General features: G+C 37.0%; 3 protein-coding genes across 3 annotated transcripts; all 3 read right to left on the bottom strand.

The window, feature by feature from the left end:
- Positions 1–1,086: 1,086 nt before the first annotated feature.
- On the bottom strand, positions 1,087–7,488 carry LOC120295858 (calmodulin-binding protein 60 D-like). The gene is made up of 8 exons (XM_039317461.1): positions 7,460–7,488; positions 6,938–6,998; positions 5,475–5,521; positions 4,561–5,054; positions 4,115–4,275; positions 3,831–4,034; positions 2,489–2,714; positions 1,087–1,709 (listed from the first exon to the last, which is right to left on the bottom strand). Exons 1-8 carry the CDS (start codon positions 7,486–7,488, stop codon positions 1,087–1,089), a joined length of 1,845 nt encoding a protein of 614 aa, XP_039173395.1.
- On the bottom strand, positions 7,483–13,235 carry LOC120295857. Its single transcript, XM_039317460.1, has 4 exons — positions 13,064–13,235; positions 8,530–8,744; positions 7,989–8,061; positions 7,483–7,515 (listed from the first exon to the last, which is right to left on the bottom strand). Exons 1-4 carry the CDS (start codon positions 13,233–13,235, stop codon positions 7,511–7,513), a joined length of 465 nt encoding a protein of 154 aa, XP_039173394.1. The 3' UTR covers positions 7,483–7,510.
- Positions 13,236–17,731: 4,496 nt separating this feature from the next.
- LOC104447324 (calmodulin-binding protein 60 C-like) lies at positions 17,732–23,923 on the bottom strand. The gene is made up of 7 exons (XM_039317459.1): positions 23,871–23,923; positions 23,280–23,782; positions 22,819–22,979; positions 22,535–22,738; positions 21,399–21,636; positions 19,683–20,269; positions 17,732–18,092 (listed from the first exon to the last, which is right to left on the bottom strand). Exons 1-7 carry the CDS (start codon positions 23,921–23,923, stop codon positions 17,958–17,960), a joined length of 1,881 nt encoding a protein of 626 aa, XP_039173393.1. The 3' UTR covers positions 17,732–17,957.
- Positions 23,924–25,912: the final 1,989 nt, after the last annotated feature.

Below are 25,912 nucleotides of genomic sequence, written 5' to 3'. Positions count from 1 at the left end.
ATAGAAGAATTGTTGTAAAATAGAAATAAAATGGTTATCATACATGCCCAAAAGAACCTGGGAAATGAGATACCTAAAATAAAAGAATTAGACTCAATCCTATATTAGAAGGATCAAAATCTAGTGCAAACCCCCTACTAAATCGAACTATCTGTGAGCCATCTTACATAAGCTAATTTCCAAGAAATTTCAATTAAAGTTTTTGAGGACCGAAAAAACGAGAACAGAAGGCCCAAAAAAGAAGACTATTTGTGTTTGTCACACAAAAAACCTTTGGCTAAATCCTCTATTTATATTCGTTGTATAGTCGATTTATTTCTGCTACTTTTTTTTTTTTTTTTGGGGATTGAAAATTGTAAGTATTATAGAGCATATGAAGCACAACGGCCTAGGGGCATCCCCTGGCATTACAAATAAAGCTAATAATTCAAAAGAAAAATTTTAAAAATCTCCACATAGCAGCCAATATAACATTTGACTGTGAAGGTTTAATTTTTTTTGATAAAGTGAAGCTTTATCTCTTATATTTTTCTACTACTTTTTACGTAGTAGTAGAACTAATTATTATTTGTAACTCATCATCATAATTAAACGAATAGTCTGAATAAATCGAGAATATTAAAGGCACTTAGCATGATAATTTAACAGTGTATGTTGTCTAAGAAATAGCTCTACTGCCGGTGAATGGCAGCAAACAGGCAAAACTTGATTCTTAGGGCTCGAAGGACGTGGTCAATTCCATGCATGATAAGTGTAGAAACCAACTGCTCTCTTTGAATGATATACCTACCATTCCCTACAAGCGAAAAATTAGAGAACTTTGAAGAAATTGTTGAGAGAACTGAAGAAGAGAGACACTTTCCGAGAAAAAAGCTAGTTGCTTGACAAGGTGTTAACCAACGCTGATCTATACCCAAATGAATAACGCTATCAATGAACAGGGTCCCATATAGATAAGTAACTGGCATGTCCTCATCTAAGAAAAAATAAACCATCAATTCTATCAGACAGTAAATGGAGAATCATCTTAACTAATGTGACGGTAAGAACAATCAAGCCAAGCCTGGACTTCAATCAGTGGTTCATCTAACCGCAAACTCTGGCACGTCTCTTCCTGATGTGGCAAAACCACTTGAGCACTACATATATCTTATTCCACTGTGCCCAAGAATTTCTGATAGCAGAATATGGCGGGGTCTGAAAGAACATGTCATCATCTGGTGGGTTCTGAATACCGGCCAACCAGTTCGCGGTACCATAATCGGGTGATCGGAAATCTGCCATCCCATGAATGCCTTCGAGCGGAGGAAGTCTACTGCTAGATTTGAAGCTTGATAATGAGGCATAGGTTGCTCCAGAGGGCAGAACATGCTCATTTACGATATAGCCCCTTGGGCTACCGATCACATATTGTAAATTGATATCATGGGACTGTTTTGGCAATCCAACAGTAGTATTATTTCCTGGAGGAAACAGAACATTCAAGTTGTCTGCAGGTATGGGCTGATCGGCTAAAAACATCATGGCATTTTGGTCTGCAGATATGGGCAGATGTGAAGCGGGGGGAAAACCGTCATCAAATAAAAAATCCATGGCATTTCCAAAATTGGCGTTTTGGTCAGCAAGGATAGTCCGTTGTGCAGTTAGAAGAACACTTTCATCAGCTGGAAACTCCTTGGCATTTCCGAAATTGGTATTTTGCGATTGTCCTGTCAATGCCAAAAAAGTAACACCATTATGTCCAGGAGAAAGAACTAGAACATTAATGTGGTTAGTAAACATAAGCCGATGGGAGCACGGGGCACGAGCTTATTAAAAATCTTGTAAATTGTTATGAGCTTTTACTATTCAGATATCAAGGAAAGTGCTACTAATTTTTTCACTTACCCTGCACGTCTCTTTAAATTTTCTTGCCATTGGTCTTTGTAATCCTTATGTGCTTTAATTGACAAGGCCCTTTCCCTTCACATATTGAACTTAGTATATCTCAATTTTCAAGTTTTGAATTTAACCAACCTTCTTTATTCTAATATGATCTTCCAGTCACCATTTGATAAAATTGAATATATAAACACGTTGCCAGTGTACTTATTAGATCTGTTCATATTTACCTAGTTATAGCACTATCTTGTCAATATCCATTTAGCATCACATAAGTGCAGTTATTCATGAGCATTTTTGGTTGCATCTAAAAGCACACTAAAACCTAACTTACGAATGGAATCCTCTACATATAACTTAGAGTCAGTTCCAAAGAGGAAACAAAATAAGTAAAATCTCCTTGGATGCAAGTTCAATTGAAGGTTAGCTGGGCAGGTAAACGTCTTCATATTATGTGGACCCCATATCATAAGGACTTGAAAAACATTGCTTTTATTTATTGAAGCTCGACAATCAAGCGGAAAGTCCTATTTTCATCATTATTTCAAAGGCCGCATCTTTGTATGAGCTTAAAAGGAGAGATATATATGTTCTTTAGAGCACATACCTTCAGCAGTGAAGCCCACATTTGCTGGAGGAGCTTCCGGACCACCTGGAGCGGCAAAAATTTGTGAAGCCAAATTTCGTTGAACAAGGGTGAGATTTTCAATTTGTCCTTCAAAAATGCAGCTCGAGCTTTTCATTTGCATTGAAGGAGAAAAGGTATCACCATTGAGCTTCATAACATCATTCGAGTTATCAAAGGCCTTTTTCACGATTGTATCTCCATGTTCCTGGAAGAAAATCACTCGGCATATCACTCAAGTTGACTAATGGAAGTATTTATCTCCACTAAAGTACACGCTCTGACTTCAAGTTCTTTTATCGGCAAGTAACGTTGCATTCCCATGAACGTATTCAGAGTAAGTACACAAGTACAGCAAAGAGAAAGAGCGAAAAAACCATTGAAAAAACCTCAATTCATTTCACGCCTATCTCCACCCCCATTTCTCCACCGCATAAAGGTCAGGTGCTCGAAAGATGTCATGGAAGGTGCAATAAAGGCAAGGCTCTTCAGGGTAAAGATGCAAAGATCTAGAGAGGACCAGTGAAGAAATAAAACACGCTTCGACTTGTATTGTGCAAGTAATTAAGATCTTCATAGTTTTAAACTTGGAAAGTGATAGTTGCTAGGCGAATGTGTTAATTGTTCAAACTACAAACTGATGACGAGTGTCTCAGATTTTTATGGATGTCACCAAATCAAACGTTGAGAGTGCTCTTCAATTTACTCATGTTTTCCTGGTGCAAATTTAACGACGGAGTACAGAGGGCCACTTCGATTGACACAGTCACCATTTCTTACTTTGCATTGCAGAGAGCGAAAACACAAAATCACTCTTTTAATAGGAAGTCTCTCTTATGGATCTAAAAAAAGCATCCAGAGTTTCTTTTTAGTCCCCCCTCAAGGACTTCATTATTAGTTTTTTTAGGTTGAATATGTAGGTATCATAGAGCATATGAAGTACATCAACTTAGGGGCATCCCCGGCATTACAAATAGAGCTAACAATTCAAAAAGATGAAGGTAGAAAGTCTTCATATAATAGCCAATACAACATTTGACTGAGAAGGTTTAATTTTTTGGTAAAGGGACGCTCTACCTCTTACATTTTTATGCACCTTGACCAAAATAGACTTCATTTTACCTTAACTGATATCAAAAATATTTTTTTTTAAAAAAAAGCATCCAGATGTCCAACCAACTCCTCGTTTGAAGTTTCCATAGCTACGGGTAAACATCAAATTACTGATTACATAGATAATATTGGACATAGTTTATGAACTCAGCATGATGGTGGGTAGCGTATGAACTGGATTGACAAAACACAGTAGGAACTAGTGCCTTACCTTCTCTTGGGCAGAAAGTTGATGAGTAGCGACATATACCCTGTCTTTGATTAGGCCGATCAGTTTACGATCAGCGTCAAATAGAGCACCATGCTTCCTCATGCTATCAACATAGTACAAACAAAGTTTCCAACTTATTTTGCAAGTCTTTGCATGACGAACTAGTCTATCCCAGCTCTTTGGTGTTATGCTCTTCCCAAGAATCTATGATCAGTGAACACACAAGACTTACATTTTTTGTAGTTAATCAAACCATAATAGAGAATCATCAACTAAGTGCTTACCTCTCTCAACTTGTCGGAGTCCGTAAACAATTGAAGTAGAAAGTCCTCCACTTTATGTATTCCGACTTTCATCAGTTTTTCGTGACATTTCCCATCCTTGGCAATCTTCTCCAACCTCCAAACCTCATCATCAGATTTAGGTGGATAATTTTTCTGGGATGCTGTAAACTGAAGAGAATGTAGGTCCCAGTCACCATAAGAAAAACAAGAAGAAGCAAACTTCTAACAGGCGTGCGAACTCTCTCCTGAAACCGATTCAAACATTTGCTAATAACAGAGAATCCAAGCATCACTTATTTATCGGAATTTTCATTTGAAATGTAAAGGTCCGTATGAAATTAATCTCTCGATTAAAAAACTGAAGACTGTGGATGTCCAAAAACATGTTTATGGACAGTCACGAGGGACAAGGTTTATGTACTGTTTAAAGACTACAAAGGACCTACATTCTCCTCTATGTTCTTTGACACGGAAGGCATCTGTTACTGCTTCTCGGATTCGTGTGTTCCAACAATAACCCGATGCCACCTTAAGCCCTATCCTGAATCTTTTACTCCTATTCCAGCTGGAATTGTCAGTAAATATCATATCATTCAGCTCCCCAACACCTTTCTTGAGCGTCACAAGGAGATGTCCTGTCAAAAGCGACCCCTTTCCTGCACGTTCTTTAGCCACGTACTTCTCAAACTCTTCTTGAGCCCAGTTGTCCTGATCTTCCTTGTTGAAGTCACCTTCAAGCACGACTACGTCCAACTTAATGGAGGATTCCGGGCCTGATGTAATGACATCTCCTGTAACTGTATCAATCAAGGCAACGCGAATGGGAGCACCCTCCTTTCCTTCTATTTTCTTTCCAGTAAATAGTGGAAGTGACAGCTTATTCTGAAGTTGAAGCTTTAAGTTTCTGGCATCACTCTTTGCTGTAGATTTAGCATTAGCCCTGCATTCTCTCCAGAAAGCAACCATTAGAAATAGGAACAGGTATGCAGGAACAAAATTAAAAAAGAAACGATAAAGAGAGTCTAACTAACAAACACTTGGGCAAATCTTACTGGCGGAAGAAAGTACAAGGATAAATAGATCACTTGTCTGAGAGAGTTTAATAGCGCAAACTTTTAGAAAAATAAAATAAAATGGTTCACTGCTCTCAAGCTACAAAAGTTATGTTCTAAATTGAAGCATTACTACTTTGGTGGACGACCAAGTCATTGTGGCCCAACACTCACTAGACTCTTGACTGCTTGCTGCAGGGTGGCAGTGGTAGGTAGGACAGTTATTACTCCAAACCAACGATGCATAACCAGTCAAACTACACAAAAAGCCTTTCTCAACGGCATCACAGTGGGTAGTGCATTCATACCTTCTGCGGTGGGGAGAGTGACTGTTTGCAGGCTCCGCTGCTTCCTCCTGTTTAATACCACCAACAGCAGAATTGCCAAAGTTGGAGAAATCAAAAATTTAAGCAGAAGGGATCCAAAACCAATCCATTCCATCAAAATAGTTGAAAAACCTATTCTGTGTTCCTCCTAAATATCAAGTTACCAAACAAGCTAAGTTTTTCAGCCACTTCTGAAATCACAGTGTTCACCAAACAGCAGTTGTCTATATAGCTAATATGAACAATCCTAAGCATTTTCATTTTCCCCTTTCATTACATGTCCCTGAAAAGCTTTATCGTGTGTTTAAGAATGGTTATGATTCAGCTTTAGGTGACAAAGCCACAGTTGCAGATGTTATTGAGGCAAATGAATGGAGATGGCCTCCAGCAAGGTCTGATGATTTGCTTGAACTCAGATGGCTTTGTGTGGATTGATTGCTCCAAACTCTGTAAAGGAGGATTGGAAGCTAGTGAGGTATGTGGGAGCAAATTGACTTGGCTTAGGCCTGTACGGCATAAGCCTAATGTGCCAACATATAGCTTTATATCTTGGCTGGCAATTCATTATATGTTGCCCACATTGGACAGGTTGAAAACTTGGTGGGACACTGATGGCGCTTGTGTGCTATGTATACAATATGAATAATATTGAATGCACTTGTTCTTTGAGTATACATTCTCAAAGCAGATTTTGGGAACAAGTTTTACAGCTACTCTCATGTCCTAGATCTACATTTGACTGGAAAGATGAATTTACTTGGGCCTTGTAGCACATGAAGGGGAATAGTTTGAAGGTATTAGTGAGGAAATTAGACTGGAACACAACAATTTATTATCTATGGAGAAAGAGAGGAACTTAGTGAAGCATAAATATGTAACCCCTCAAGCTTTAATTTAAAGATATAAGGTTTTCTATTATAACAAGTTGCTCAAAAGGATCTCCCTTTCTTCCCATTGAGCAGGGCCAAAAGTCGGCCTTAGTGATCCGATGGTGCTGAATGGAAGTGTCGTTGTTCAATGGATAAGAGGTACTCTACGATAACAGGCTGATGTACCCCAAGAGTTCAAATCAATGGGAAGGTTTGGCACCTTGATGTTAGCTGTCTATGTGGGACATTAATGCTGTAATGGATTTGTATGGGATGTAGTCCTCCCATGTTTTTCTTTTCCACAGGTTGTCTGATAAGATGAATTATTTACTTTAAAAAGAAGAAGAAGCAGAAGAAGAAGAAGAAGAAGAAGAAGAAATTCTGCGAAGTTTGTGCTAAATAAATGCTGTTCAAACTGTCAGCATAAATCAGTTAGCTAGCGACCAACTTTATAAATCAATAAGTTCACCCAATCTCTTCATGACATGCAGATAAACAACTCATATCTGAAGTGTTGAAGGAGATATAAATATGTCTGAGATGGAGTGGAAATTTTACAAATTCAGTTTAACTTACCAGTTTCTGAACAGCATTCTCCAATGAGCGCACTATACCTTCAAGAGCAGTCCCAGTGCAACTACACCATGAAAACTAGACACCGTGAGCAACAGCAGTCTTGTGGACTTTTTCATAACTAAGAGACAAATATCCATATGTAGGATTTCATTTACCAGTACAAACGAATGTCAGACCTAATTACAGTATAAAAAGATAGATACCAACTCATCAAGGGCATTCCCTTAATCTAAGGCAACACAAAAAGTCAACATAAGGCTGTAATACATATTCATTTAGTACATTGGATGGCAGAAGCAAGTAAAGTTGATTAGCAGCAATCTTCAAATGCACCGCCCTTTCAGTGTTTAACAAAAAAATGTATGTGCAAATATTACACTTTGCTGAATAGAATCGTGGATTGATGGCTTATGACACTCAATCATATTTTTAGTTGGTGAGATAATACACGTGGAAATTCTACTAGAGGAAGTAATTGATGCAGATAAGCTACAACCAACAAACCAAATGAAATACATTCACCTGTGACAACATTCGGCCGAGTAAGACATTTTAGCATGCTCCAGCTCTTCCCTAACCTGTCCAGCAAGGAACAATAGCGACGAATTACACTGCAATCTGTCAAGTATTAATCTCATTCAAGTTTGACATCACAAGTATATTCGCTGTCCTCCTTCTTCTACATGCAAATTGTCATTGACCACTTTTCCATGATTCAAGGAAACAATTATGTCCAAGCCACCTCATTGAAAATTTGGATCTTTCTGCGATCCATACTGTCCAAAACAACGTGAAAAGCCTAAATCGTGTTCTTATTGGTATTGCTTCAATGGGAAAGCCTGGAACAGTCAGCGGATCATTTTTACCATTCAAATGATAATTCTCTACACATCTCGCAGCAGTTCCTCATGCGATCTTTCTATCTGGGAGCTGACCAGAAGGTCAGAAATGCATTCAACCACTTCCACTTCTAATTGAAGAGATCAGCAATTGAAGTACAACAAAGACGGTATTTTGTATGTCCAAGTTGCCTACTTTACTCTCATCTTACCACTCTCCGGACATCCTCCACCGTCAACCAGCTCCTCCGCACAAGATTCCTCCCAGACCGACGCCATGTTTGTCTGTGTGAAGATCAGATCAGCACAAAAGTACAATCAAGATGGTAAAATTAAGCAAACAGGACAGCAAAGTGACCCAGTAACAATAACAGCTCACTTGCTAGGTCAATGTTTCCAACAGAGTCCAATTCAAATAAGGAAAAGAATACTGCAATTGGCCCACGCAAAATCGCATAACAGAATCAAGACGGCAACCTTCGAGGTCTTTAATACTTCGCATTAAAGCCACGGCACAAACTCACAAACCGAAAAAAACTGAACAAAAGCGATTTAGATCTGTCACGAGGCAAAAGATAATCAATGTTATACTGCCTTTATCTTTTGCCTTGAAGGCTTTGCCATATTCTCATTCCAAGAATCTTAAACTCAAGAACCCTTCATCGAATATCCCTCAAGTAAATCTAAAACTAACACGATCATCAGATAATCGATCAAGCATCGAGAAACGTCGAGTGAGAGGAGCGAACTTACTTCGTTGGAGCGGTGCGCGGCCTCTTGAGCAGACTTGCTTGACCTGAAGAAGTGGAAGGCAAACCTCTCTTCTGTGCCGACATGATTTCCTTTCCTTTTGTGGAGATTTTCAAGAACTGGGAAAGTGTCTGGATCTGGAAGGATTTGGTTGCCGAACAAAAAGGGTACAAAAGTAGCACAGAAATGGAGGAGAAGATGAACAGTTAATGCACGAACTCAAGCTCAAACTCAAAGTGATGAGTTCGCAATCGCCGTAGTGTGTTTTATTCTGTACTGTCCGAAGGAGTAGGCTCGTATGCGACCAAAAAATAAAAAGAGTAGGCTCGTCATTTTCGGAGAAAAGGAAAGAACATTTCTGGGAAGGTGGCCGGGAAACTGGCCGGGAAGCTGCCGGTTTTAGAATTATGTTTATTCATTTCTCAGATTCTAGCAATTTGTCCCCTTGACCTTCTGAATCTGCCCGTACGATTTTCTTCCCCCTCTCCCCTCCCCCTGCAGGACCCTCTCTGTCGCTTTTATCCGCCTTTTGCCTAATAAAACAAAAGAGCTATTATTTTTTAACCACCGTGATGATTTAGGTTTTTACCTAACGGAGAGGAGAACTTCGAATTCCCTCACAGGATTCCTGGATTACTAAAAATAAAACAAAACAAAACAAAAAAGCTATTTTTAGCCCTTAACCCGAATTTAAATTTCATTTATTTCACAAAAATAAATTATTTACATCAATTACAAAAAGGAGTGAATAAAAAAATATTTCAATTATTTACGAAAATATTTAAATATAAATTTTTATAAGTAATAAAAAATATTCCATTGACTAATTATTTTAAGTGATGTAAATGACCATTTTTAGAAAAATATAAATTATTATTTTCGAGAAACAAATGAAACCTTAATGTAAATCTTTTTTCCCTAATCCTTGATCAATTGATCACAAGCTCGAATATCAATTATTTTCTATGTGTGGCTTTGAGCTAGTGACAAAAAAAAAAAAAAATTCAGTTAATCACTTCTTATCACACATGACTACTACTTGTAAATAATAATGGATATAAATATGTATTATAGTTATTTACTGAGAAAATATATGCGCATGCCAAGGATGTTGAGGGCAAATTAATGATTAATGTGGCCCTCCACCAACTGGTGATGTTAATTTTTTTTATTGTTGCTTGATTTAATATGTAAATTTTTCTTATTAATGATAAATCACAATAAGGTTACTTTACAATGTAGTTATAATAATGCAAATTTTTTCGACATAATTTTAAGCAAAATGAAAATATACGTAGGCCTATATACCATAAGTTTGGTCTATCTTGTATATCACTAAAAATTTATTTTACTTAACTAGTCACTAGTACTAAAGGATACGAATGAGCCTGGTTTTATCAATATTGACAGAAATCAGGTGCTTCATAAAATTAAAAATTCTTTGGAATTAGAAATTCAATTGCGACCACTGGGATTGCGCGGATAAAGTTCAACGACAATTATTGAAAAGTGTTGTCTAGTTAAACGAGAGCCAACATCAATGGAGACAGAAATTATAAAAAATAAAAAATAAACAACAGAAAAAAACAAAAAATCAATGCGCGTGGATTTGAGTAAACCAAGGGGCGGCAGAAGTGGGGTCCACGACACAGGTAGCTTTGCTTTCTGTCGTACGTTGCCGATTTTCTCGGAGTGGAGCTCACGTCAATCCTCTGACGCGTTTTCATTAGAACGGTGGATGGCGTCAGGTGGATGACGCGAAAATATTTCAATAAAGCTTAAACAATTATTTAAAATTGATACTTAACCCATCATCCAAAAGATGTGCTTACAAGGATTATATAACTATTAAATCCCATGGGTAGTTTTGATATATATAAAGGTTAATATCCCGAAAACCTAAACTGCAATAATAAATTTACTATAAATTAATATTTTTGAACTATCAACAACTCTAAATTGATATATTTATGAAAAATTTATATTTTGTTAATTTTGTTAAATTGAATTAATATCATGATAAATCACAAACCAGTATATATGTGATAAATGAAGGGTAAAACCCCAAATTGGTGTACTCATCAATTGCCATATGTTTTGGCATAAAAAAAAATGTCGCGTATCATCTAACCTAGCAATTTAACGAAAAATTAAATGAACATTAAAAAATATAAATTTGTCACATATATGCCAATTTTGAGTTTTCTTAGATAAAAAAAATAGTAATTTAGATCAAATTTATTACAAGTGTATTAATTTGGAACTTTTCATAGTACAAACATAATAAATAAAAATCCCATCGGAGTTCTCATTTTTGTTCAGAGGAAATAGCTTTTATTTTCATGCTACATCGATATTTTAATTTATTTTATCTCTCTTCTTAACGAGAAAAATACAGATTTTTTTCTTTTTATAAATATAAATTTGTTAATATACTCACGACCCACGCTGACAATATAAAAGGGCAAATTCCAAGCGGCTAACCAGGGAGGCCAAAACGAAAGCTGGAAAAAATATGTGGTTCAGGCAATCAGTGATGTTATCTCTTTATTAGTATCTCGTAAGTTCGATCTTGTTTCTCTAGTTGACATGACTTTTCAAGATTCGATATTTGTCCGGTTCGTACAAAAGCGCGTGTGCAAATGACGTCTCAGTCCCGCAATACAAACTCGCAGGTTTGGACCGGTTGTCATTGCGTGAGAGAGAGAGAGAGAAGAGACCGACATATGGACAGTGGCAGGACCGACACTGATAATTTTCCGCGAAGATCAGGTCCTGTTAACTTTCCTGGAAAATGTTTCATGATTCCGGCTTTGAAAATTTTCGGTTCCTATGATTTCCAGGCCGCGTCATACGTGCAAACAGCAAAAGAACTAGGAAGTTCGTACTTGGACATCATTTTGCCTAGTAACTGCGCAAAAGCTTTGGTTAAACCGGGAAATTGGCAATGTTTTATAGGGCTTTGGGATCAGGCTGGGTCGAATTATGGATTCTTGGACAAGCATGACCCAAAAGATGATTGGACTCAAAAAGATTATCTAAAGGAAAAAGTACGTACGGCTTGTTTATAGCCAAATTAAGTGCTAAATGATTAAAAAATCCAACACTTTGACGAGGGTAAAGTCGTTTGCTAACTTTCAGTAAAGTTGATGTAAATGATTACGTTTAGTCAAAAATCCACTTAATCTAGTAAGCAAAGGAGGAGTAACTTAATTCGCTCAAACAAAAAAATAATTACCGGTAATCATAATATTGATAATACCTATTAGTAATGGTCATTTTTCTAGGATTAACAATATTCAACAACCGATGTTCAATTACCACCAAACTTTTTGTTCCTATTTTTGGCACTTAACGTAATCAACACTTAAAAATGTAGTACTTAAATTTTTAGAACTTAATTTTCAATTTTATCACACAGGCTCACAATCTCAATACATTGCTTCTTCATGTGGTCCTCCAACTTATAATTTGTGCAATTAAAAATTTTCTGGTAGAGTCTCTTAAGCCCGCTAAAAATTGAATATTAACCAATTAATGAGGCTAAGCTTGTTTGATAAACTTAATTTGGATTGACCTAAAAGACTCAATTAAGTCAGAAATCTACTAAATAAGGGATTTTTTTTTACCGCATGAACTACTAACAAATACTAGGGGTCAAAACACCTAAGGTTGGGCTTGAGTAATTCTAGAATTGCGTGGAATTATAAACAATACTAAGGGGAGGGTGAACTCCGATGTGGAATGGCTTACTTAAGGAGGGGCTAGTCAGGGCTATTGCCCCCTCGAGAGCATTTAGCCCTACCTGCCTACAATTTTGATCGGTCTACTTGTAGAATTCACTTGTGCTACTTCTGCACTAATTACTACTAATTTGTAACTATAACTTCATTATAAAATAAACAGTCTGGATGAATAGAGAATATCGAGGGAACTTAAGCATTGCCCATGCATTCCTTACATGTGAAAAAACCAGAGAACTTTTGAAGAAAGATGTTAAGATAAAATCTGAAGTTCAGGCAATCATAGATGTCATCTCTTCAGGATCTTGTAAGTTCGATCTTGTTTCTCTAGTTGACCTTTCAAGGTCCGATACTTGTCTGGTTCGTACAAAAGCGCGTGCGCAATTGACATCTCAGTCCCTCAGTGCGGTATCGGTGGTTTGGACTGGTTGTCGTTGCGTCAGAGAGAGCCGTTCAATCAATTCGTGAGCCATTCTACACAATCTTATTTAGAAGGAACTGAATTTGAAAAATCCAAGGACCGACAAAACAAGATAGAAGATAACTTGATTCTGTCACACGAGACACCTCTGCCTGAATACTGAAGAAGGTGCGAATGGACATTCCAATTTCCTGTGGAGTCCATTTGGCTTGAAAAATCGATCATTTAGGTACACATGGCACGTTTTGAAATGATGTAGGTGGAGAATCTCCAATCAGACAGTACTGATTCTAGTATCACCTACAGATATTTCGAAAGTAAAAAAATGGGGGCATGCGCACCGAAAAAATATCTTCCACATCGTCTCTAGTACTGCAAGCTGACAGACAAATGATCTCCAAACAGCTTCTATGAGAATAGGTCGTAACTCCCCTTGTCTTAAAGGTTTCAATGACATCATCCGGTGGGGTATCATCTGTTGGGATGATGCCAGACAACAAGGCTGCAATCTCATCATCTGAAACGGTGGATTGGATTTCTGCCATCACGCGATTGCCATCAACGAGAGGAAATGTGCTATCAGATTGGAAGCATGATATTGACGCATGGGGTGGTTCTGAGAAGGGAGCATTGTCATCTTATGTATAGACCATTTGGTTTGAACAACCAATCATTTGTCTAGGCATGGCACATTGTGAATTCTTGTCATGGGGCATTATTGGCAATTCGACAGCAGTATCTCTATGATCTCGTGGAGAAAATAAAATATCAGAACCCTCTACAGATACGAGTTGATGTCCAGCGAGATGAAAAGTGTGATCAGCTGGATGCTCTAAGGCATTTCCAAAATTGTTATTTTGTGACTGTACTGGTAATGCCAAAGTTACACCATTATGTCCTGGAGAAAGAACAAGAACAGCAATATGGTTATTAAACATAGACCAATGTGAGCACAGATGTACGACTTTATAAAAATAATTCGAAATGAATGGTCGTGAGCTTTTACTATTATGATACAAGTGGAAGTGCCATAAAGCTATTTTCCTCACCGTGCATTTCTCTTACTTTTTCTTCCATCGGTAATTGTAAATTTTAAGTGCTTCAATCTTAATTTGTGACATCTGGCATATAGGTTCAGCCGACCAACCTTCTTTCCTAATATGATCTCCCAGTCATTGTTTGATAAAACGAACATATAAACACGTTGCACGGTGCTTATTACATCTAGTCATATCTATCTAGCAATAACAATATCTTGTCAATATCCACTTAGCATCACCTATATGATGCTACATGCATACATAAATATGTGGCCATATGGATAGATAGCATATTAAATGAGGCTCATATTGCAACAATCACGACTTACAAAATATTTATTTCCATGTATAATTAGCATTTGGATGGGGGATGTTCTCAACATTGCACGTCCTCACCAGTTAGCTTAATATTTCAACTTTAAAATCGTTTGTCTAAATTAAAGTTGCATCTCTCAATTTGAACCCTGATAAAATGTAAGTACTCAATTATTGCCATTTTGCCTTTGCCCTGAATCTATAAATTATTGTTTTGGGTAGTGACATGCAATAACCTATTCTTCTTGTTTGTTCGTCATCAGTAAAAACTATTTCTCAGCATTTCATATTGTGAGCAAAACGTCCCTCGTATTATTCAATAAAGTTTAATATATATACATCAAAATAAACCCTAAAAGTGGAAAAGACCCATTTACCCTTTTTTACTTCTAATTACCCTTCTTCCTTCTAACACTCCCCCTCAAGCTAGAGCATAAATATTAATCATGCCCAGCTTGTTACAAATATGTTCTATCCTCCCATTACCCAAGGATTTAGTGAAGATGTCTGCAAGTTGTTTGCTAGTTCGAATATGACTAGGAAGAATTACTCCACTTTGCAACTTTTCTCGGATAAAATGACAATCAACTTCAATGTGTTTTGTTCTCTCATGAAACACGGGGTTGGAAGCTATATGCACTGCAGCTTTATTATCGCACTATAGAGTCATGGGTACTAAATCTTTAAAGCCTAACTCATTCAATAATTGTCGGATCCACACTAATTCACATGTCACTTGTGCCATTGCTCTATATTCTAACTCAGCACTAGAGCGGGCAACAACACTTTGTTTCTTACTTTTCCATGATACTAGATTTCCTCCGACAAAGGTACAATACCCAGTAGTTGATCTTCTATCATTTGGAGACCCAGCCCAGTCAGCATCAGAAAATCCTTCAACCCTGATATGACCATGGTTTTGGTAGACAATTCTTTTCCCTAGATCTTTCTTCAAATACCTCAATATCCGAATAACTGCATCCCAGTGAGATATATGAGGGGAAGACAAAAACTGGCTTACTACACTAACAGGAAAAGTAATATATGGTCGAGTAATTGTAAGATAATTCATTTTACCTAGTAATCTTCTATATCTCTCGGGATTATTAAGAATTTATCCTCCATCAACAACTAATTTAACCCCTTGTTCCATGGGTGAATCAAGAGGCTTTGATCCCAACATAGCTGTCTCAGTGAGCAAATCCGAAGCATATTTTCGCTGTGACAGAAATACATTTCTGTGATTGCGCCACTTCAATTCCTAGGAAATATTTCAATTTTCCTAAGTCTTTAGTTTGAAAGCATTCTTGAAGATAAGGTTTTTAGCTCAACTATACCAACCAAGTCATCTCTCGTGATGATAATATCATCAACATACAGAATCAAGAATAGTTTGCCTCCCCCTAATTGTTTATAAAAGAAAGAATGATCATTTCCACATCTTGATAGCCCAAAAGACAGTATAACCTTAGAAAATCTTCCAAACCATGCTGTGGAGATTGTTTCAAACCATATAAAGACTTTTTTAATTTGCAAACTAGTCCAGACTCCCCCTGAGTAACAAATCTCGGAGGTTGCTCCATATGAACTTCTTCATGAAGAGTGCTATGCAATAAAGCATTCTTAACATCAAGCTGAAATAAAGGCTAGTAATATGTTGCAGCAAGAGAGATCAAAATACGAATAGAGGTAAGTTTGGCAACAGGAGAAAATGCGTCTAGATAGGCAACCCCATACACCTGAGCATACCCTTTGGCAACAAGTCTTGCTTTTAAATGAGCAAGAGAACCATCGGGGTTAACTTTTACAGCATATACACATTGACAACCAATAGCAGTTTTGCCTAGTGGAAGTGGTACTAAATCCCAAGTTTGATGATTGGACTAGAAGTAGAATTTTGACTTGTTTGATGACTAAATTTAGTGCCGAAAAATTTAAAATTCAATGTAAGTACCATAATTTTTGTACGACACTCACTTAAGTATTAATTTTTTTTTAGTTCACTTGAGTGTCATAAATTTGAAAAATCGATTGTTTAAGTGCCATCAGCAATTTGCCTTGCTAGAAAATCCGACGTGGAAATCGGTCATCCTATGTGGCTTTGTTGGCATTGATATAGATAATTTTAAAATATATATTTTTTATTTTTTTAGTCACGAAGATTGTCGCCGAATCTAGGTAGCCTTGGGGAAGGTTGCCTTCATAGCCACACCAGGTGAGGGCCTTTGCGGCCAAGGGTGAGGCAATCCTCACCTAATCTGGGTGAGAGTTTTGCAATCAGTGAGTGTCGTCAATGACCCTCGCCGGCCTTAAAAAAAAAAAAAAGGAAAAAAACAAAAACGAATATAATAATTCAAAAAGAGTAAATCAAAAATTCAAAATATCCACATCAGATGGAAATTAATTAAAAAAAAATTCACATAAGATGATTTGCTAGAAATGACATTCAAATGATCCATTTTACTTTGAGAAGTAAGCAAAAGAAAAAAAATTATAACACACAAGTGAACACTTACGAAGGTTGTGACACTTGCATTGTTCTTCTTCTTATTGAATTAAGTAATGCAAAAACTACTTTTAATACCATTCAAAACTATCCATGAGCCGCTTTACATAAGCTTAAAACAAGAGGAGCAGGCCAGGAAGACGATAGAACATGGTCGTGTCTATTACGCAAAACACTTTTGGCTTAGCTAAACCCTCCATTTATAGCCACTGCATGGCCTTGCAGAATATACTTATGCTTCTTTTTCAGTAGTTACTGATTTGTAGTTCGACGTCAATATTAAACTAACAATATGAATGAATGGTGAATATCGAGGGAATTTGGCATAATGATTTAATGGTGTATGCGTTCCGAATGATAGCTTTTATTGCCCGTAAGTAGCAGCAAAAAGGCAAGACTTTATACATTGGACTCAATGGACGTGGTGCCAATTTCGATGAATAGTAACCGCATAATGCAAGTACACTCTTTGATTGATATACCTTACATTCCTTACATGTGAAAAGAAACTTTCTAAGAGACATGTTGAAAAAATTAGAGTAGAGAGACTATGATGAAAAAAATTATTTGATTGAGAAGGCGTTCAAACGACGTTGTTCAGTACAAAAATGAATAACATTAAGGTTCTCTTTTGTAACATTTTTATTTTTCCATTTTTTTTTGGTTATTTTGTTCTCCAAAATATAAGAAAATAAAAATTCATTTGATAATATCAGTCAAATTTTATTCCCCAGATAAAAAAATCGGCTAAGGAATAATCTAGAAGAAAAACAAGGTGTGGAAACCTACTTCTTTGTTCTCTTGTACAATTTCTAAAACAAGTCATTTTTTTTTTTTTTTTTTAAAGTTGCTCACCAAAGCTCCCCGAGGCCAGGCAATTGGGGAGGGAGAAGAAGAGAGGAAAACAATTCAAAAAAAGTAGAAAAACTCATAAAATGATTTTAAAAAACTAAAAAAGTGTTTTATGTCCTAAAAAAAATTTAAGGGTTATACCAAACGTATTTATGTTCTTTTTCTATATTGGAAACAAAAATTTTCTACAATTGCTAAACGTGTTCGGATGCTTAGAAACTTATATAGAGAATAGAAATGTAAAAAAACCTATTTATGAAAAAAAAAATGTTTCTGAGAATAAAATGTTATCAAACATACCCTGAGGAACTAATATAACATCATCTAAGTAAAGAATCCCATCAATTCCATTAGATAGTAAATGGAGAATCATCTTACCCAATGCAACATTAAGAACAAATCAAATCAAGCCTAGACTAACTACAGCATTCTAACTTGTCTCTTCGTGACCATCTTCCTGATGAAGATACCCCACTGCAACACTGCCTTTATCTTGAGCCAAGCATTAACACCTTTGCTAGTATTTTTAATAAAACCATCATCATATGATGATGTCACACCCGAAAGCTATAAGGATGGGGGTGATACGGCCTTCCCTTGAAGAGTGTATCCTCAAACCTTATAAGAAGTCCACTTCCAAAAGTTTCCATTGATAACACTCTTATTCTATTGGCTGCTAACCAAAAGATCTGAAAAGGTTGGAAAAGAGAAGGGTGAGCAACTATAACTCTGTAAGTAGTACATCTATTATAAGCAAATCAAGCAATCACTACACATATATATAAGTATAAAGCACTACTAGAAACTCACAATCCTCCTCATTAATATATCAATCAAATCATGCACAAGGCGTTTTATTTCAAAAAGTTTTATAAAATTTAGAATTACTCATTTAAATTATCATCATAATTCAAACATCAATAGTCAAGTTCATTGATTAATCTCTATTAAAAACCACATTAATGGTTTATCCATCGATCAATCTTATGACAAAACACATTTCGATAATCCATCCATTGACCAATCTTTTGCTTAATCTTACTATGTCACGACACAATGCCCGATGATAAAGCCATCAAGATTCTGCTCTTGGTAAGGTCTTCACTTATAAAACCGATGGCTCAGTCCAAAAAGATATCCTAAACCTAATATGCATATCCACAAGTCCCTCAATGGGCTCACAACGATATTTAGTACTAAAACCACATCATCCAATACCAACAATCAAATCCACAATCAATATCAATAATTGATTTCACAAAACAAAACGCATAATCTTTATAAACTTCGTTCATTAAACTGAATACATTTCACAAGACATCCCTCACATCATTTCATGATTTTTCATAAAATAAATTCACAAATCGATATGTATTAACTTTCGATACGTCTTTCATAAAAAGTTCCTCAAAATGTCTTTCATAAAGTGTTTTATGAACCATTCACAATAATCAGCTCAAGCTATGTTCAAAATATATTTTGTCATTTCCAATAAACAAAAGGATAGTAGATGCTCGGTCTACTTTTATGCATCCAATATGCCTTAAGCACCACTTTGATTTCTTTTCAAAAGAATATCAAATCATATAATACTTATTTAACTCATAATATATCATCCTATCATTTGCAAGACATGAGTTTTATAAAATTAAAGAAGACATAGCATTGCTCACCTTGGAATGCCTACAAACAAATAACAAACGTTATTTGAATTGTTAGACCCGTGGTCTTTTCAACTCAGTGAGAACCAACTTTAAAATTGAGTAATACACTACCTCAATTACGAAATGATTATACTAAGTCTAAACGCTAACGAAATAACTCTTACGCACTAAAAAATCCCAAAGCAATTATTCAAGTTGTTGGCAATGTAAAACTCGAGTGTCAAATTTGATCACGTCATAACTTTCTCCTCCGAACCCTGTTACAAACGTGTTCATAGTCAATAGAAAGCATTTTCAACGTATGACAAAAACCTCAACTTGACCGACTCAAAACCAAGTAAAAAATCAACAAAATATGGCCCCAAAGTCTTTGGATGCACATTGTTCATCATATGTGGGAAACCTCAAAATTTTGTTTCGAGCAACCCCTAAGCTCAAAACAAGTTTTGTAAAATCCTACAATTCCACAACACCCTAAACTATCATTTTCATGAAACTTCATAGCTCAACAACTAAAAAATCAAGCTTCATAGCTCGAATCTCACATAATTTCGAATTTAAGCTCTAACCTCGAAAACTAGTCTGATTGAAAGAAAAAGGGGCGTAAGAACTTACTAAGCCTTGCATAACACAATTGAGTCGGCTTGATGAGACATCCATGGCAATTGCTCCTCTTCTTTCTTCCTCCTTCTTGTTCTTCTTTTTATTTCTTTCCCTGTCATTCTCTTCTCTCTTCCCTTCTCTTTCTGCAAACTCTCGGTCTTCTTCCCCTCTTATTGACTTTTCAACCTTTCCGTTTTTTTTCTTTCTTTTGTGTATCACAGGTGTTATAGATGAGACCTGAAGGTCAGATGATGCTAGGTCATCAGGACACCGGTCCCCCAGAATATCATCCGAATCAATTGATTGGAAACCTTCCACCACGTGATTGCCTTGAGGATGAGGAAGTGTACTGCTATGTTGGAAGCTTGATATTGGGTCAAGGGGTGGCTCAGAGGGGGGACCATTCTCATTCACCATATAGTCCATTTGCCTCGAAGAATGGATATCTCCCTGAGGAATTAGAACATTCATGGAGTCTGTAGATATGGGCTTCCGTGCAGCGAGATGAACACTTTCATCAACCGAAAGCTTCATGGCATTTCCAGAATTGGTATTTTGCAACCGTACTGGCAATGCCAAAGCAGTTGCACCATCATGTTCTGGAGAAAGAACTAAAATATTAGTGTGATTAGTAAACAAAGGCCGACGTAAGCTCAAGTGTACATTCCGATAAAGAATTTTAGAATGAACGGTTATGAGTTTTTACTATGATGGAAAGTGCCACTAATTTTTTTCCCTCACCCTACACATCTCTTTAGCTTTTCCTTGCCACTGGTCTTTGTTATCTTTAAGTGCTTCAATTGAGAAGGCCCTCTTCAATTTTTGACATATAAGTTTAACAAACCAACCTTCTTTCCTAACATATGATCTTCCGGTCACCATTTGATGAAAAAGCACATATAAACACATTGATGTGTGCTTATTCCATCTATTCATGTCTACCTAGTGATAGCGATATCTTGTTGATATCCACTTAGCTATTCATGTCTACCTAGTAATAGCGATATCTTGTCGATGTCCACTTAGCATCACCAAAGTGAAGTGCTCATGAGTATCTACCCTCCCCCTCCCCCCAATGCCCCACTCAAGATGGTCCTACCACCTAATTTTTTTAGTTGCCTTTTAATTGTTTGGACAGAGCCTATAGATACATACGTACGTATGTACATACATATATTGACTGAATGGATGGAGTGTATTGAACGAGGCTCATTTTGCAACAATCACACCTTAAGGAATGTATCTTTTCATGTACAATTGGCATTAAAAGTTAATTGTTCTCTACATTGCATATCCTTATAGGTCATTTTGATACTTCAACTTGTGTCCAAATTGAAGTCGCATCTCTTGAATTGAACCCTGATTTTACTGCTTTTGGTAGTAACTAGCAATAACCTCCTCCTCTTGTTTGTTCGTCATTGGTAAAAACTAATTCTAAGCATTTTCTTTTGCATCTAGTGACAAACTGAAGCCTAACTTGCAAATGGGAATCCTTTACGTATAGCTTCTATGTCAGTGCCAAAGAGGGAGCAAATTTAGTAAAATTTCGTTCTTTTGATGGATAGCTGGACAAATAAACTCTTCATATTCTGTACCAAATCATAAGGATCTGGAAAGCATTGGTTTAATTTATGAAAGCTCGACAAAGTACTATATTCATCGCTATTTCCCAGGCCACATCTTCGTATGTGCTTAAAAAAAGAAAATATTGTGCTTTAGAGCACGTACCTTCAGCAGTCAAGCCCACATTTGCAAGAGGAGCTTCCGAAACACCTGGAGCAGCCCAGATCCGTGGAGCGAAATTACTTTGAACGGGGCCTTGATTTTCAACTTGCTCTTCAAGTACTTGACATGGAATGGAGCTCGAGCTCTTCTTTTGCACTGAAGGAGAAAAGGTCTCACCATTGAACTCCATAACATCATTCTTGTTATCAAGGGCCTTTTTCACGATTGCATCTCCATGTTCCTGGAAGAAAGTCACTAGGTATATCGCTCAAGTTGGACTCATTGAAGTTCTTAAGGTACACGCTCTGACTTCAATAAACACTATCTTTTTTAGGCAAGTGATGTTGCATTCCAATGGATGAACTTGTAGTCAGAGTAAGTACGGAAGTCCAGCGCAGAGAAAGAAGAATAAAAGAAACATTGAAAGAGCCTCAATTCATTTTACGCTTATTGCCGCCCATTTCTCCACCACAAAAAGTTCAGGCACTCGAAAGATGTTATGGAGAGTACAATCAAGGCAAGGGTTAAGATGCAAAGTTGATTGAGAAAGGACCAGCGAAGAAATAAAACACCCATCAACTTGTATTGTGCAAGTACTAAAGATCTTCATAGCTTTATACTTGGAAAGTAATAGTTGCAACTTGAATGTGTTAATATGATGAGCGCCTCACATTTTCATAGATGACGCCAAATCAACTGCTGAAAGTGCTCGCCAAGTTACTCATGCTTTTTTGTATAATTTTAACTGCAGAGTATAGAGGGCCACTTCGATACACGAGGTCACTATCCTCAACTTTGCATTGCAACAAGTGAAAATGGAAATTATTCTATTAACAAAAAGTCTCAACTATTGATCTAGAAAAAGCATCTAGATTTTCTTTTAATTCTCCCCACAGGCACTTCATATTGCTTTTATTGATAAAAAAACCAAAAACAAAAGCATCTAGATGTCCAACCAAGTCCTTGTTTCAAGTTTCCATATCTCTGATCAATTCTAAAACCTAAGCCACACAGCTACAGGTAAACATCAAATTGCAAATTACACAGATAATATGGGACAAATTATATGAATTAAGCATGATGGTATGAAGCAAATGAACTGGCTTGACAAAACTTCGTACGAACTCCTAGTTACTTACCAGATCATCGGCAGAAAGTCGATCAGTAGCACAATATACTCTATCTTTGATTAGGCCAATTAGCTGACGATCAGTGTTGAATACAGCACCATGCTTCCTCGTGCCATCAGTACAGTACAAATAAAGTTTCCAATTTATCTTGCAACTCCTTGCATGATTTTCAAGGGTATCCCACTTCGTCGAATTTGAGCTTATTCCAAGAATCTACAATGAGTGAACCCGCAAGACTTACATTCAAGGTAGTCAATCAAGCCCTAATTGAGAATCATTCACTAAGTGCTTACCTCCTTCAGTTTCATGGGGTCCGTAAACAATTGAAGTAGAAAGTCCCCCACTTTATGTATTCCGGCTTCACTCAGTTTTTGGTGATATTTCCCATCCTTGGCAATCATCTTCAACCTCCAGATCTCATCGCCGAATGCAGGTATGTCATGTTTCTTGGATGCTGTAAATGGTCAGAACAAATACAGTAAGGTTCCAGTCACTATTAGATTGACAAGTAGAAGCAAACTTCTTTAGGCATGCAGACTCTCTCCTGAAACTGATCGAAAGTGTCAACGTTTGCTAATGACAAAGAAGCCAATCATTTTTCATTTATCAGAATTTTCGTTGGAGATGTAAAGGTTCGTAGGAAATGAAGCTCTCAATTAAAAGTTGAAGACTGGATATCCAAAACCATGTTTATGGCCACTCATAAAGGAAGGACAAGGTTTATATGTACTGTAACGAACTATGAAAGACTTACATTCTCCTCTATGTTCCTTGACACGGAAGGCATCTGTTTTGGCTTCTCGGATTCGCGTATTCCCACAATAACCCGATGCCTTCTTAAGTCCTATCCTAAATCTTTTACTCCTATTCCAGCTAGAATTGTCAGTAAATATCAGTTCTCCCAGCTCCCCAATACCTCCCTTGAGTGTCACTTGGAGATCTCCCGTCAAAAGCAGCCCCTTTTGTTGACGCTCTTTAACCACGAATTTCTCGAACTCTTCATGAGCCCAGTCATCCTCATCATCTTTGTTGAAGTCACCTTCAAGCACGACGACATCCAACTTAATGGAGGATTCCAGGCCTGATGTAATGACATCCCCTGTATTCGCATCGATCAAGGCAACAGAAATGCGAGCACCCCCAACTCCTTGTAGTTTCCTTCCAGTAAACAGAGGATCAGACGGTTTGGTTTGAAATTGAAGCCGTAAGTTCCTCACATCATTTATTCCCGTAGATCTAGCATCAATCCTGCATTCCCTTCAGAAGCCAACCATTAGAAATAAGAACAGGTATAGAAGCAGAAAAATTGGAAAAGTAATGACACAGAGTGTCAAATGCCAAATACCTCACTTGGACAAGTCTTACTGCCAGGTGAAGTCCAAGGATAAATAGATGCATAGTCTCAGAGAGTATAACAATGCAAATTTTTGAAAAAATAAAACTAAACAAAGTTAAATGCTGCACTGCTATCAAGCTAAAAATGATTATGTTCTAAATTGGAGCATTGACAATTTGGCGCAAGACCTAGTCATTCTCGCCTGACTTTCACTGAGCTCTGACCGCTTGCTTTGGGGTGTTAGTGGTAAGTCGGACCATTATTCCCCCATTAAAAAAAAAAAAAAAAAATCAACAGTGCATAACCGGTCAATACTAAACAGAAAGCCTTTCTCAATTGGCATCACCAGGGAAATGCATTCATACCTTCCGAAGTGGGGAGAGTGAATAATTGAAAGCTCCACCAGTTCCTTCTGTTCAATTCCACCAACAGAAGAATTGCCAAAATTAAAAAGACATCAAAAAAACGAAGCAGAAGTTTATACAAAAGAATCCATTCAATCAAAAGTAGTTGAAAAACTTGTTATATCATTTGTTCTCAAAAGCAACTTATGAAACACCTTATTGAGCTAAGTTTTCAGGCACATTTGAAATCATAGTGTCCATCAAACAATAGCTTTATACATAGCTTATATGAACAACTTGTTTCATTCCAAGTCTATGCAAAAATTTGCACGTGCTTTAGGATGGTTATGATTCAGCTTTAGGTTATAAGGCCACAGGTGCAGATGTTATTAAAGCAAATGAATGGAGATGGCCTCCAGCAAGGTCTGATGACCTGCTTGAAACTCAGATGGCTTTGAGTGGGTTGATTTCTCCATATTCTGGCTCTGTGGACAAAGTGGTACTTACTGGATCATCTAGGGGCTCTTTCTCTGTAAAGGAGGCTTGGAAACTAGTGAGGAAATGTGGCAACAAAGTGACTTAAACCCATTGGACAGGATGAAACTCGGTGAGATATTTATTGCACTTGCGTGCTATGCTGATAACATGAAGAATCTTGAATGCACTAGTTCTTTAGTGAGTATTCTCAAAGTAGATTTTGGTAACAAGTTTAGAGCTGCTTTTGTGTCCTAGATCTGCAAGTGACTGGAAGGATGAGTTTTCTTGGGCCTTGCAGAGCATGAAGGACAATAGTTTGAAGGTACTAGTGAGGAAATTAGCCTGGAATGCAACAATTTAGTATCTCTGGAGAGAGTAAATGAAGTATGAACAGGTGTCCCCTGTAGCTTCTTGTATCCTTGATGCAGTCCCCCCCGGGGGTAAAAGTCCCTTTAGAAGCTATGATTCAGGAAAGAGATAAGACAATTACTGCTGATGTCAAGTGTTTGTGCAGAAATTGGAAGTTCATGTTGCCTAACTTTGCTGTAATCTGGTGGCATGCTTCTGAGTTTTCATCTTGTTTTTGTGGGTAGCATTTTGTTGTTGGTACTAGAAGTGTAGATGCACGAGACTAAAATGTAATGTTGTCATTTGGTGTGTGGTACCATTATATTGAAAGTCAACTTGATAAATTAATTTCGAGATATAAGGCTTTCTAACAGGTTTTTCAAAAGGATCTCCCGTTCTTCTGATCCAGCAGGAAGAAAGTCTGCCTTGGTAATCACAGAGTGGCGAATGGAAGGACCGTCACTCAATGGTTTAAAGTTACTCAAGGGATGACAGATTAATGAACTACCAAAAGTTCACATCAATGGGAAGGTTCGGCAGCTTGATGTCAGCTGAATATGTGGTACAATATGCTGTAATGGACTTTTATGGGATGTAGTCCTCCCATGTTTTTCTTTCCACAGGTTATGCAATGAAATGAATGTTTGCTTATAGGAGAAAAAAGTTGTGCAAAGTTCATGCTCAATAGATACCGTTCAAACAGTAAACATAAATCAATTATCTAACAACGGAATTGTTGGTCAATAAGTTGATTCAATCAATTCTTGACATGCACAGGGAAAAAAAAACTCATATCTGAAGTGTTGATGGAGACATGTTTGAGAAAGTGCAAATTTTATAAATTCTGTTTGTCTTACCAGTTTCTGAAAAGAATTCTCCACT

Source organism: Eucalyptus grandis, chromosome 7 (genome assembly GCF_016545825.1).
Source record: "Eucalyptus grandis isolate ANBG69807.140 chromosome 7, ASM1654582v1, whole genome shotgun sequence".
In the NCBI taxonomy this organism is placed as follows: Eukaryota; Viridiplantae; Streptophyta; class Magnoliopsida; order Myrtales; family Myrtaceae; genus Eucalyptus; species Eucalyptus grandis.
This window is presented reverse-complemented; position numbering and strand designations above follow the sequence as displayed.

Excerpts from the sequence above, each read along its gene's own strand:
- LOC120295857 (XM_039317460.1), bottom strand. The coding sequence starts at position 13,235 with ATGGCAGAAATCCAATCCACCGTTTCAGATGATGAGATTGCAGCCTTG. Across the intron at positions 8,745-13,063 it reads CATTTGTCTGTCAGCTTGCA|TTCGTGCATTAACTGTTCAT; the intron begins GTACTAGAGACG and ends TTTGAGCTTGAG. Across the intron at positions 8,062-8,529 it reads CCGCGCACCGCTCCAACGAA|ACAAACATGGCGTCGGTCTG; the intron begins GTAAGTTCGCTC and ends ATCTTCACACAG.
- LOC120295858 (XM_039317461.1), bottom strand. The coding sequence starts at position 7,488 with ATGTCTTACTCGGCCGAATGTTGTCACAG. Across the intron at positions 5,522-6,937 it reads AGAATGCTGTTCAGAAACTG|GAGGAAGCAGCGGAGCCTGC; the intron begins GTAAGTTAAACT and ends GGTATTAAACAG. Across the intron at positions 4,276-4,560 it reads CAAAGAACATAGAGGAGAAT|CATCCCAGAAAAATTATCCA; the intron begins GTAGGTCCTTTG and ends TTCAGTTTACAG.
- LOC104447324 (XM_039317459.1), bottom strand. The coding sequence starts at position 23,923 with ATGCATCTATTTATCCTTGGACTTCACCTGGCAGTAAGACTTGTCCAA. Across the intron at positions 22,980-23,279 it reads CAAGGAACATAGAGGAGAAT|CATCCAAGAAACATGACATA; the intron begins GTAAGTCTTTCA and ends GACCATTTACAG. Across the intron at positions 20,270-21,398 it reads TGTGGGCTTGACTGCTGAAG|AACATGATGGTGCAACTGCT; the intron begins GTACGTGCTCTA and ends TTCTTTCTCCAG.